The sequence below is a fragment of the Oryctolagus cuniculus genome, chromosome 4, assembly GCF_051225735.1.
Source record: "Oryctolagus cuniculus isolate XC-2025 breed Fujian yellow rabbit chromosome 4, ASM5122573v1, whole genome shotgun sequence".
Classification (NCBI taxonomy): Eukaryota; Metazoa; Chordata; class Mammalia; order Lagomorpha; family Leporidae; genus Oryctolagus; species Oryctolagus cuniculus.
The window spans coordinates 20,150,086-20,164,051 of NC_142870.1; the positions used below are offsets into that span (position 1 = coordinate 20,150,086).

Genomic DNA, 13,966 nt, shown 5'->3' on the forward strand with positions numbered 1-13,966 from the left:
CCTTTATTTCATAAAGAAAATAACATTTTATGAACATGTACTTTTACTACTACATAGCAAAGTTTACACCTACAATAAAACGCTATTTTTAGAAAGGCCTGATATTAGGGAAAAATAATAATACATGCTTACCTTAATGCACGACTTAGCTTCTCATAGTTCATTGTAGGCTTATTTTTACGTTGTCCCCACTTTTGTGCAACCAGTTCAGGCTGATTTAGTTTAAATTCACCTTCATCACCAACCCAAGAAATACAGTCTCGAGCATCCTTGTCAGTAAGGAGTTCTAGTAAAAACTGCCACAGTTGAATTTGTCCATTGTTTCCTGAATTGACAATAGGAACAAGCATTGGCTATAGTGTTACCAATTAACACAGGGCAAAAAGCAGAAACAGTTTTCTTTTTTAAACCAATGCTGTCTAAATACTGTCAGGAGAGTTACCTAAATTCACATTTTTATGTAGTGAAATATAGTTAATGTAAAATACCTGTTCTGTTCCCAGGTGAGCTCCTATCCTCTCCTGAAATCCTTGGAGCTCTCTGGACTTTAGCTGCCTTTGCACTGCTGTTTAGCACTTTAATGGCAGTTGGTGTAGCAGACTGCACTGATGCTGGAATAATTTGCACAGCTGCAAAGATGACATGGGGAGAATTTTTTTTTTCTTGTAACAGAAGCACTGAAAACAATTACTGGAAGACATTAAACGCAATTGGTGTAACAAATGCCCTTCTATTAGCTCAAAGAAAAGACTTCATTACAATAGCCTTACTCAAACAGTTTCCAACACACAAAAGTTCACAGGATGCACTATGATGGTTTATGAATCTGAAACTTAAGAGTTGATCTCCTTGTATGAAACGATAACCTAATGGTGCTTACACATTAGACTAACAGTTAAAATATAAAAACATGTTTTTAAAACATCTGTTCAGAGAAATGGTTTATCACATGTTAGAGAAAATACAGACAAATGGGAACTCACATTCCACTACTGTTGATAGTACAAACTGATACCATTTTGAAAAAAAAAAAAAACAAACAAAAAAACTGTAAGAATACCTATACTTGCTGACAAAGTAGAAACCCTGTGATACTAAAAACAGAGACACATGTTCTTAGACATACTCAATGATGTTCATAGCATTTTAGAAATACTATTCAACAGTGAAAATGACAATCTACCCACAAATATCAAAACTTGTAAGTCTCAGAAATGTTAAACAAAAGAGCATGTTATAAATGGATATGCACAGTATATATCACCATTTTAGACAAAATGTTTTAACATAGGCAAAGCAATACTATAAAGTACCTATTGTTAAATAATTGGTAAAAATATAAACATTCAATTCAGGATAGTCATTACTCTGGTCAGAGAGAAAAATGGAATCTACAGTAGGTAAACTTTTTATCTTATTTCTTCTGGTGTATATAGGTGTTACTTATACTTTCTTTTTTATCTAAAATCCGTCATGAACATGTGCACAAAAAGTTCTCCTTTTTACTATCTTGCAATATCAAGTAAAGAAAACATCTTACTGATAAATGGGTAAGTACTATGGGCATTCAACAATACTCACGTTGATCAATTGTAACTATCTCATTCATCTGTTGTTCTTGGCTTGCCAACACATCTAAAGAACACATTAAAATTTTTAATTTTCATTTAAAATTATAAATAAAAACCCCGATCCAGTGAATCTCTAACTTTGTAAGCAATATCCTTTTAAAGCAGGGGTGGGGAACCTTTGTTCCACCAAAAGTTATTTGGATATTTATAACATCACCCGCAGGCCATACAAAATTACCAAGTGAAAAACTAGCCTGCTACAGATTTACTGAATTTCGAGCCACACAGTTCCTTAGCAAGATCAGCCAAATGATTTCAGAGGCTTTATATGGCCCACGGGCTGGAAGTTCCCCACTCCTATTTTAAAAGGAACTCTACAACTAAAACCAAAGCCAGTAAATCAAATTGAAGAAAAAGTAAAATATTAACATTTGGAACTTACTATCATAAGAAACTAAAAAATATTTGACTGTCAAGAGAAATTAACCATGAAAAGAAGAGAAATAAACTATGAAAAACTCCAATTTCTTTTTGTGTTCTGGAAAGTTATTCAAAGAACCATGGTTTTCTAAATATAAATATCTGCATTTCAATCTTTATCTACATAAAATCATATAAAAATATAGAAATCTCCAGGATCAGAATATACACCAAACTCAAATCACTTATACACATATGTATCAACAAAGACTCACTTAAAACTGTTATAACACCCACTTCTGATAAAACTGCTTTAACTTTACAATGTTAAATTTTCAACAAAATTATAACAATCCTAAATATCACAATTAAATTATTTAATGCAAATACAACTCTCAACATAAGCATTCCATTTGAAAGTTCCTAACGTAACTCTCTACAGAACCACTCATTACTCTCCTGTTGCTGTTTAAATGCTATCCTTTGCCTCTCAAACAATAACTGCACCTTCCAGTTTCTATTCTGCCTGTTCAGTACCTGGCATAAACTACACGCTTCTCTCTTGAAACTGAAACTGCACCCACCAGCAATCATTCTGGATAATCAATGAGTCCTAGGGCGTGGGCCCCTTACAAGACTCTTCAGGCCAGGATACAGGTCTAGACAAACAGAGCTGGAAAAAGCCAAGGAACAAAAGAAGCAATCTAAGTTCTGTCAACAGGAGCTTTCTTTGAAGGTCCTGAGTTCAAGGGCTTCCACAATTACGGGATAGTTTCAAACAGATCTCTGTTCAAGATCTTAGCTCTTGGTGATATAGACAGACTATGGTAAAATTCTCAACCTCTTTAAACATTAATTTCCTCATGTTAAAATGAGAAACCTCCAGTTACCTCCTAAAGAGGTTGTTGTGAAGATTAAAGAAAAACATTTTCAAGTAGTTACTGCCTGATTAGGACTTTTGGTTTTGCGCATTCTTTCCTAGAACTGTTGTTTCTACTGAAGAAAAATCCATGTCTTGTTTGTGGAGATCTTCCTTAGAATTTAATTTAAAAAACCTCAAGAGGCAAAGTGCTACTGAAATTGAAATCATTCAATATGTGACTAAATGAATGGAATACCTCAGTCCCAAAAGGGACAGAGAGAAAGTAACCCATCATACTGAACAGGAGTAAGCAACCTGTAAACTCAGCATCCAAGTCCTAATTCTTGGACTGCATTTTTATCTTCTTCCTGGGAACCATCAAGAATACAGCAAGAGAGAAGCTTTGAAAGCTTAGCACATATCTGTGTAGGCACTGTGATTATCATACTCTGTACTAAGCCTCCAAATCTTGGCCACACACAAAAGAAGCTGAGTCCTAAGAGACAAAGCTCTGGGGGTTATGTAGCCATTTTATGAAGAAAAATTAAGACTCTAAAGGTAGGAAGCAATTCATTTCCCTAAAGAAACCCCTCAGAAAACCAGAACCCATCCCTTTGATGACAGAAGACAGACACATCAAAGGTACGTCAGACAACTAGTAGTATGGAATATTTCCTAATTATCCATCCCACATATAGAACTCAGATAAAGTTTCAACTTAAGGGGCAGGAAGGTGGTGGCTCAGATAGGTGATCTGACACAAACATCTGAAGGGAGCTCAGTCTCTTTAACACTCTTGAGGAATCACTGGATGCAGACAACATGTAGTGTTAATAAATAACAATTTATTAGCAACAAAAATTTCCTATCCCAGAAAACAACAGTTTTCAGATATATGCTGCAGATTTCTCTCTACAAGAAGGGCTACATAATCAGACTGCTCAAAAGACTCTGTTGTGAGAAATGAGACTTCTTCACATAGAGTCTATGGCAAACAGATTTATGCTCCATTCTGCATATCCCCCAAATTCCAAACTGAACATTAGATTCTAAAACCAAATGGGATTTCTCTGTGAGGGCAGAGAGAAGAACAACGGTTGGACAAGCAAAGAATTCCATGAAACAATTATCTAGGCCATGGAGGCTTGGCTGTTTTTGAAAACAAACCAATGATTCCAGAGCAGAGCCTTTCAGAGGAAAGTCCATTATACTGCACAGAAATGGAAAGATATACAAGACTCTTTTGCTTCCATATAGGAAAAGTCTAGGTTTGAAAAGCACTAGGAGAACCTGAAAGAGATACCCCAACAAAAAACTGACCTAGGAGACACTGGGAAAACATGAATTTAGGAAAGACCATTGTCATAGCACTATCCTTGTGTTCTTGAGAATAACTCTAAGAAAAAGTTTCGGTAAAGATAACTCACGTGACAAAAACCCGAAAAAAATCTATGATTTACTTTTTTCATCTGAAAAGGTCTGCAGAGGATAAAACCTAAAAAACTGAGGACAACCTTCAACTGAGACAGTGAACTTATCTACTAAGAATTGAAACTAGAAATAAACCAGGCAAATGCAATCAATGAAGTCTCTTAGTGTCATGGAAACTTTTAAAAAACACACAAAAATCCATACATATATACACAACGAAGAAAGCCTCTCTCCACAGCTCATTTCTTAGTCAACAGCAGAGAAACTACCTCAGATGAAAACACTAGGGATTAAATCACTGTGGAAAATCCCATTTACTAGGAAACATTTCCTTGATTGGGCATATGGTAGAACAAAATGCAAGGGGTTACATTTTCACCCATAACTAATACAAAAGCACTGTCAATGTCTTTCTTATTTATGCAATCTAAAAAATGCATGGATCTGCCTAGCATTTCTGATATACAAAGCAATGTCGGGATGGGTTGCTGCTCAGATGCCTTAACATCTAGCTGTGTCTAGATGGTCACTGAATGTAACTTGGATTAAAATTCAAATAACATCATTTAAATTTATTTGAGCTTTTTGTTGGACAGCCAAGCAGTTTCTAATTTCTATACACAGTTACCTAATAATAATGTCTGTGGAACATTCTGGGGTTCTAACTGGAAATACTAATAACCAGTGTCTCCAATTCACAACAGTGAGTCATATACTTACACTTTCCTTAAGACCCTATTCAGTTAATATTAAAGTAGTTTACAAACACTAAATAATGGGGAAGAAAGCACTTGTGAACAAGCGATTTTGAATTTCTAGAAGATGAGCAGAACTGACTAGAATAATATATGTAGAGGACTAAGTCTAGGGCATAGCATCAAATTTTAGAATTTGGGATTCTAATGTTAGACGGGTTAAATCCTGGCTCTGCAAATCCCAGCTCTGTGACCTTGTAGCAAAGCCTCACTTTGCTATCTAAAATATAAAAAAAATCACCCACGGCATTATTATAGGGAGTGCGTGATATAATGTGGGGCTGGAATTCCTGCGCAGTAGGTTTAATCACTGCTTACAATGACGGCATCCCACTTTGGAGTGCCAGTTTGAGTCCCGGCTGCTCCATTTCTGTTCCAGCTTCCTGCTATGCTCCTGGGAAAGCAGTGAAAGATTGCCCCAGTACTTAGGTCCCTGCCACTCTTGTGAGAGACCAGGGTGGACTTCCTGGCTCCTGGCCCAGCCTGGGCTGTTGCAGGCATTTGGGGAGTGGACCATCAGATGAAGATATCTCTCGCTCTCTTCTCCTCTGTCACTGCCTTCTGAATAAACACATAAGTAAATCTTGGGGAAAAAAAAAAAGAATAATAAAGAGTTCTCAGTACTGCCTTACAGTTAAAAAACTGCATAATTATGTGCTTACTACTGCTATCAATAAACAAACCATTTATAAAAATAAAATCAAGCTTAAGGTACAATATAAATAGATAATAACTCCAATTTTATACATTTTCGAAGAAGCTCCAGATGACTCCAAAGAATCTCTCCCCGAGGGACCCGCTGAAAAAAATCTTCTTGGTTGAGACTACATAATTCTCTTCCTGAAATGTTGAGTGTGGTGAGGTCTATATCAGTCATGCTGAATTCCTTCATTACCCAAACCACCCAATGCAGGACTTGGTCTGTGGACCACTGTATAGGATCTAGAAAGAAAAATATTATCTTTAGCCTAGTTCCATCTTAGATATTACATGAATTTACATTAACTTGTCAATATACATACATGCACACATAGATAAAACCCATGCAGATTTTCTCTAAGTAAATGCATTATATAAAGTAAAAAAAAAATATTCTATATATTTTCTTCAACTCTTTTCAATCTAAATTTCCATTGGTGTCACTGAGTCTTCTTTTATCAAGAAAAACAAAATAAAGACTTGTTCTCTAGTTAATCAAATGGAAGAAAAAAATATACTGATTGTCCTGGAGAGAATGGAGTAAATTATCCAAGTTTGATATATTTTGCAGCAGTATCTGATTTGGTGCATTGAAAATAATTATTAAGGGGATTCTAAGAAGCTAGCCTTACTCTCAAGAACAACAGTTGTAGTCTTTTCTCCCTTTTCCTAATAAGTATTGGCTGAGTTAAATTTGATACTGGTATTCGTGCTTTAAGATGATCTATTTAAATAGCATAGGTTACATAATCAATAAGTGAATAATAGTCACTAGTAAATGGAAAAAAATCAACAAGAGTCAACTTACTATGAAAATGAATCAAGTATAAGAATATAGATTAGACAGCCACAGAAAATGTAAATTTTTCTCAAAGAAGTTAAGGAAGCAGGATTCTAGGAAGACAATGGCAAGGCTTGATTTTTGTTTTTTCCTTTTGGTAATTACTTTGAATGCACACATAAAAACGAAAAATCAACTAGAGAAAACCAAAACCCCATGGCCATTTACAATAAAACCATGTGACAAGACATACCCATGGTCCCTAAAATAAGAACAGGTGAAAAAGACAAAGCAGCAGTAGCCACAAGACCTCAACAGTCTCAGCTCTGTGCAAGACAAAGCAAAGGGACCACATAGCCATTCAGAACCTGAACACAAGAAAACCTGAACACAGCCAAGAAATATTCACTGAAAACACAACAGGCCAAACTGAAAGCAACATTTAAAAAGTCAAGTAGTTTTGCACAACTCTCTAACAGGTGAGTACAAGGGTCCAGGGTAAGGTCTAAAGAACTGGAGCAGCATAGCACTTAGAGCTTTCAAACTTAGCCAAGGATCACTTGGAAATGGGCAGGAACAGAAAACAAAAATTAGTACATGAACACCAAGGAAGCTAAAAGAAAGGCTTAGATAAAACTGGAATAAGGAAATAGGAAAACAACAGAAGATGGGGTTCTGTTAATTTAGAAATGCTATCCGGAACCACACCTCCTTTTAAAAGTCCATGAATGCTCATGAACAAAAATCTTTCAAGATCAAGAACGACTAGGGGAAATATAGCTGATTTGCTTTCTCAAATAGTATCAGAAATTTGTATTTTATGTACCTAAATAGCTATGTTGTACCTACTTTCCCTAAGACTCTAATAAAATGAAGGGTAAAGGAATTTCAAAAAGATGTAAAATCATAGCAACAGGAGTACAAAATGAGAGTCACAGATGGGAGATTTCAACTAATTTTTTAAAGACAATAAGCAAAGTGAAAACCAATTTAGCAGAGAAAGGGAAACTGACTTAAAATATCTACTAAGGAGAGAGAATTTCTGCCTACAGAACCTGTTTTAATGGCTTATAATGTGGTGGTTCTAGGTAGTATGAGGGGCATAAATCTAAAACGTAGGGGACTCATTTCAAGTAGAGGGCATGGTTAGAATCTCTACAGCCTCTCCCCTTCATTCTCAGGGGTCTGCTGAATGGGAGGATCCATACCCTTAAATACCAGAACATTTCAGATGGGAGACATGAAGTGGATATTAGAACAGCTTCCAATGGTAAAAGTCTACAAACTGAAGAGTGACACCTTATCTCTTCTCTGCCTCACTTCCTTTTCAAGACCTATCAATTCCAAATGGTTAACCCCAGTCTTCTACTCCTGAGGGTGCTTTGGCCAATTGTCTAGAGAAGCTGAAGACACCAACCAAAAATCTAACAAACTAAGACATCCGAAAATCATTTCATGAAAAAGCCAATACTCCATTTTACTGGTGTACAGTCAACAAATCTTTCAGAACTCATTAGCTCTAAAATTAATTTTTAAGGAAATCTATTATGCAAAAAAATTTGTTGAATGGCAGAGAGAGGGGCTGGCACTGTGGCACAGGGGGTAAAGCTGCCACCTGTAGTGCCAGCATCCCACAGGGGGGCCGGTTTGAGTCCTGGTTGCTCCACTTCCGATCCAGCTCTCTGCTATGGCCTGGGAAAGCAGTAGAACATGGCCTAACTCCTTGGGCCCCTACAGCTGCATGGGAGACCCAGAAGAAGCTCCTGGCTCCTAGATATGGATCAGCACAGCTCTGGCTATTGTGGCCATCTGGGGAGTGAACCAGCAGATGGAAGACCGACCTCTCTCTCTCTGACTCTCCTTCCCTCTCTGTGTAACTCTGACTTTCAAATAAATAAATGAATCTTAAAAAAAAAAAAAAAAAAAAGGAAAGGCAGAGAGAGATTATACACATAAGATCTTCTATCTATTGGTTCATTCCCCAAATGCCCACAGCCAGGGCTGGGCCAGACCAAAACCAAGGACTCTCTATCCAGGTCTTCTGAATGGGTGGCAGTGGTCCAAATACTTAAGCCATCACCAGCTGCTTTCCAGGGTGTGCATTAGCAGGAAGCCCAATCAGAAGCAGGTGGGATCCGATAAGGGGTGCAGGTATCCCAAGTGGTGGCTTAGCCACTGCTACAACACCCACTCTGATATTCATTCTTAAATGTGGATAGAAAATAATCAAGATATTTTAGAGAGACCAAAGGCAAAGCATTAAACAAAAAACAGAAAAACAGAATCAAGAGGAAACACATATGCGGTAACAGGATTTTTTGAGTTAAAAAAATTACCATAATCAATATACTCAAGAGGTAATAGAAAACATATCTAAAATATAGGATCCAAATGCTCTAGAAAAGAAGAAACAAAAATAAAAAACTTGTCTATGTAAATCAAAGTTGTAATATACAGACAATAAAATCTGGCAAAAAGTAGTACAAATAGCAAAAAGATGAAAAGGAAAAACACAGAGGATCAACCCGAGATATTCAACAAGAATATCAAAAAAATTACAGAAATACGGAAAGTATTTATCAAAATAATAATGCAACAAAAACTTCCAGAGTGGAAGGCTACCACTGTCTAGTATATCTACCTGAAAGAAATACAGAGCATGAGGCAGGAGTTTGGGTCTAGAGGGTAAGGTGCTATCTAGGACACCTGCACCTCATGAGAGTGCCTCCACTCCTGATTCCAGCTTCCTGCTAATGCACACCCTGGGAGACAACAGGTGATGATTCAGGTAGAGGGGTCACTGCCATCCATGTGAGAGACAGGGGCTGAGTTCCCAGTTCCTGGCTTCAGCCTGGCCCATCTATTGTGGCTATTTGGTGAGTAAAGAAGTAGATGGGAGACTTCTATCCATCTGTCTCCCTCTGCCTTTTGAATAAAATTTAAAACTATAAAAATAAAAATAACGTAAGGGCTGGCATTGTGGTACAGCCGGTGAAGCCACTGCTGGCAACACCGGCATCCTACATGAGCTGTGATTTGAGTCCTGGGTGCTCCACTTCTGATTCAGCTCCCTGCTAATGTGCATGAGAAAGCAGCAGCAGGATGGCCCAAGTGTTTGTGCCTTTGCCAACCAAAAGGGAGATCCAGCTGCAGTTCCAGTCTCCTGGTTTAGGCCTAGCCTAGCGCCAGCCATTGCAGCCATTTGGGAGTGAACCAGGGGATAGGAGATCTCAATCTCTCCAACTCTGTTTTCAAATAAATAAATAAATCTTTTAAAAAATTTTTTAAACTGTAATTACTCTGTAATTTAAAATTTCCTAATAACTACATTAATAAAGATGAAATTCATTTTAATAATGAATTTTAACTTTATATATCCAAATGTTACTTCAACATGTAATCAATACCAAAAAAAAGATTTTTTTACTTTCCTCTTTTGCATTGGGTAGTCTACACTTACAGCACATCTCAATCCTGAACAGGCATATTTCAAGGGCTCACATGTGACTACTGGCTATTGCAGTGGACAGTGTGGGAACAGAATGAAACTCTATAAGCCGTAACTATACAATGAATGAAAAGAACTCACTTTAAACCAATATAAAGATCAGAAATGAACCGAGTACAAAAGCCTCCAAAAAGAAGTAAGACAGGATATACAAAGGAACAGAGTTAAAATGCCCCAAACATCTTACAATGTAATAAGGTCATCAAAATTTTGAGGAAAAATGATTTTCCCACTGAATATTCTATATCCAAACACTATCAAGAGAGAAGACATTTTAAGATGTATACAGCTCAAAAAACATCTACTTCTTAGGTATCCTTTCTAGAGAACCTATAAGAGAAAATAAGAAAATGAGTAAATAAAAGAATAAAAGTAGGAAAAACAAAAATATGAAATGTAGGAAAATAGGTGACCTAGCACTACAGAGAAGTAAAGGATAGGATCACAGCTCCACAGCAGATCTAGAAGGTTCAATTTAAATATAATTAAAAATTTATGAAAAACAATGACAGGCACAAAACAGATAAATGGAAATGAGAAAAAGTTAAGTCTTGGCATTTATAGAAACCTATGTAAGTTTAAAAAATGTCAACTTTGAACTTTAGGAAAACTAAAAGTTATACAGATATTAACTATGGTCGTACATTAAGTTATAACATACATACTTATAAGGCACATAATGACTAATGGTTTAAAATCACATAATATTACAAAATAAGGGAAAACAAAGTTTTATTTGATTCTGCAGGGGACAGAAGAGTTAAACCTCATCTATTATAACAGGAAGTCAGTAATGGTTAAAAGTTACAAAAAAAAAAGTTGTTTCACCTGGAGGACAAAACTGAGGCTAAAAACACTACTGTTTTTCCTAAGACTTTTATTCTTTAAACCAAGGGACATGCAGTTACCTTATAAAATTAAATTTGGTGCAAAAAAACTGAAATGTATACTTTTTTTATAATATGCATTTTCTATGACCTTCTAAATAGCTGTTATATACAATATATGATAAAGCTTACCCATGAACCTCAGGGGACAGCTATGGAAGTGGATAGCTTGGAAGATATAAGTCAACTGTATCTGCAACTTTCTTTTTTGCAAGAATATGTTTTTAAATGTTAGTATCTGATAATTCTAAGGGACAAAATATGAGTTTGTGTCTTTCTAAAATAATCATTCAAAAAACTGGAAAAAAAATAAAAATAGGGGGTTGGTACTATGATGCAGCAGGTCAAGCCACCCTCTGCAATGCCAGCATCCTATACTGGCGCTAGTTCGAATCCTGGCTGCTCCACTTCCAACCCAACTCTCTGCTAATATGCCTCAAATTAACAACTCAATAAACAGTTATCGGTCCATCTACAAATAAACTCAGGCCACCAATAACTGTAAACATTATACATGTGCTCCCTAGCACTTTTCTCCACCTGCCTCCCCAAAAAGTTTAGATTCAACTTCTCCTCTTTCTTAAATGTCTATTTCATGTAATTTACTTTTGTCTCTCAAATTCTATAATTTGTTTTGTTTAAATCTAGCAATGACCCCTCTGGATGCCAAAGCAAGTAGTACTTGGTCGTTACCTGACTTTCTCAGCAGGGTCTGAGCGTCTTGACCATAGAACACTTTTCCTTGGGAGACGCTGGCTAGCCTAGTGATTAAGACACTCACATCCCACAACGGAGAATCCCAGCTCTGGATCCTGACTGCAGCTTCCTGACAATTAAGATGTTGGGAGGCAGTGGTGATGGCTCAAGTAATTGGGTTCATGTCACCCATGTAGGAGACCTGGATTGAGTTTCTGGATCTTGGCTTCCACCCTGGCTCAGGACCAGCATTTAGGAGCGATTCATCAGATGGAAGCTCTCTATTAGATCCTTGTTTCTGTGTCTCAATTGAAAAAACAAAAACAAAAGCCTCTCCTTTAATTTTAGAGTCACTAAGATAGTTGCTTTTTTTTCACTCTACCTCTACAGCTACTTCTTGTCTCCTTTTTCTTTTCCCCAACTCTAATTTAAAGGGCTTAGGAACCAGTGTTTAACACTGTGTTGTTCTTTTCTGTTTCTCTCGATCAGAGGCTACCCATACCTTCATGGCTTCAAATACAAATTTAATGTATATAAGTGCCATACAACAACTTTGTGCAAATCTCATGCACCTGAAACTACTTTGACTTCAAAATCAAGTGCTAACAACAACTTGCATATAAAAGTCTGTGGCATATCAGACTTCTCCGCTTTTTCAATAAGGCTTTTAAGGCAAGTTGTCGTTTCTTTTATATCACAATAAACCCAGTATTTAACACAGTGCTGGCATATGATAGTGTTCACTGTACAAGTAAAGAAAGGCAACCAATTTTTATCAAGATTATTGTATTGTCTTAGTCACCCAAGCTTGTGAAGTTAGAGCAATATTTTAATCTACTTTCTCTACCTTCATACAATCTGTCAATCTGCTCAGTACTATCACTGTTTTCATCTACCTCTTACTTTCCACTCCCAAAACAATTAGTCTAACCTAGACATTAGCTCCACTGTATAAATTAATTACATCCTGCTTTCTTTACTCAGTCTCTATCTGCTCCAACAAATGCCATATACCACTGCAACACCTTTATCATTTCATCAATCAAAAACATCATTTCTATAATGCTACAGAGTAACTCCATATGCACTAAATTGTCTCACTACTCAAATATACTTCCTGTCAAGAATATCCTCCCTGCCCAATAGTTCCTTATTTATAATAAACTTTTCCTCAATTTTCTCCCAGACCACCATGCCGCCTTTGATATTCTATTAGCATGTTGCTTTGACACGAGTTACTGACAGAGTAAAAACACGGTACCTTTAGGGTAATTATTTTTTTTATTAATCTTCTCTCTTCTACACTGTGCACACCCTAAGGGCAGTAATTTTTTAATACATTCTTAACACTTAGGGTGGTATCTGTCCATCATGTGTACTTAAACGTGTATTTCAATTAAAAATGAGAAATGGAAAATCAGCATTCTTCATAAAAATTCTACATTTAAAATAGATTATAACTTACTAACTTTAGTGTCAACCTTAATTCTTATTCTGACAGATAATTGTGGATTTTATTACCATAGGGTATCCCAAGGCGTTCTTGTTCTTTCCTGTAACCTTCCAGTGCAGCAGCCCATCTTGTCACTTGCTCTGAGGTTTCATCTGAAATGGTCGTGATATGTTTTGTGCCATCAAGGGTTATCACTTGAGCTTCCTCAACAAGGTGTGCTTCTGCTTCAGCATGATGGGCATCTGGATCAATGACCACTTCAACGGTTTCCGCAGTTTTAACAATCTCAAGGATGTTCAGTTTGGGCTCGATTCCTTAACAAATTAAAAGCAAAAGTTATGAATCTAAATTGAATCACAGAAGATTTTTTAAAAAGTATGTGTTCTCTAAAGATATGATTTTAAATGTTTTTAGTAATGGTTCCATAGAAGTTAACATCACTATTAATAATTAATATAATTGTAAATATAATTGATTCTGTAATAAAAGAATTGCATCAATATTAATTTTCTGATTTTGATACCTGTACTATGGTCATTAATTAGGAAAAATTAGGAAAAATGGTACTAGTTCTTACCAGAATAAAATTTTAAAAATATTAAAATAAAAAGTACTAAACATGGAGTTGGAAATAAAACAGATTAGGGGAAATCCAACTAAGTAGTGAGCCATTCTCAGGATTTGAAAAAGAAAATCTGGGGATGGCATTGTGGTACAGTGGGGTAAGCTGCCCCTCGCAAAACCAGCTTCTCCTATGAGAGCTGGTTTAAGTACCATCTGCTCCACCTCTGATTTGGCTTCTTGCTACAGTGCCTGAGAAAGCAACAGAAGATATCCAGATGGTGTTCCTGGCTCCTGGCTTCAACCTGGTCCAGCCCTGGCCATTGTGACCATTTGGAGAGT

General features: G+C 36.5%; 1 protein-coding gene across 8 annotated transcripts in view; it reads right to left on the reverse strand.

Annotated features, from left to right (window-relative positions):
* Window positions 1-13,966, reverse strand: part of GABPA (GA binding protein transcription factor subunit alpha) — a 53,966-nt gene that overhangs the window by 17,188 nt on the left and 22,812 nt on the right. For all 8 annotated transcript variants that reach the window (XM_008267150.5, XM_008267149.5, XM_089330618.1 and 5 more), the window contains 5 exons: window positions 13,132-13,377; window positions 5,787-5,981; window positions 1,582-1,635; window positions 489-629; window positions 133-325 (listed from right to left, as the gene is read on the reverse strand). In XM_008267150.5, the coding sequence (XP_008265372.1) occupies window positions 133-325; window positions 489-629; window positions 1,582-1,635; window positions 5,787-5,981; window positions 13,132-13,377 (829 nt within the window). The remainder of the gene's footprint in view (window positions 1-132; window positions 326-488; window positions 630-1,581; window positions 1,636-5,786; window positions 5,982-13,131; window positions 13,378-13,966) is intronic.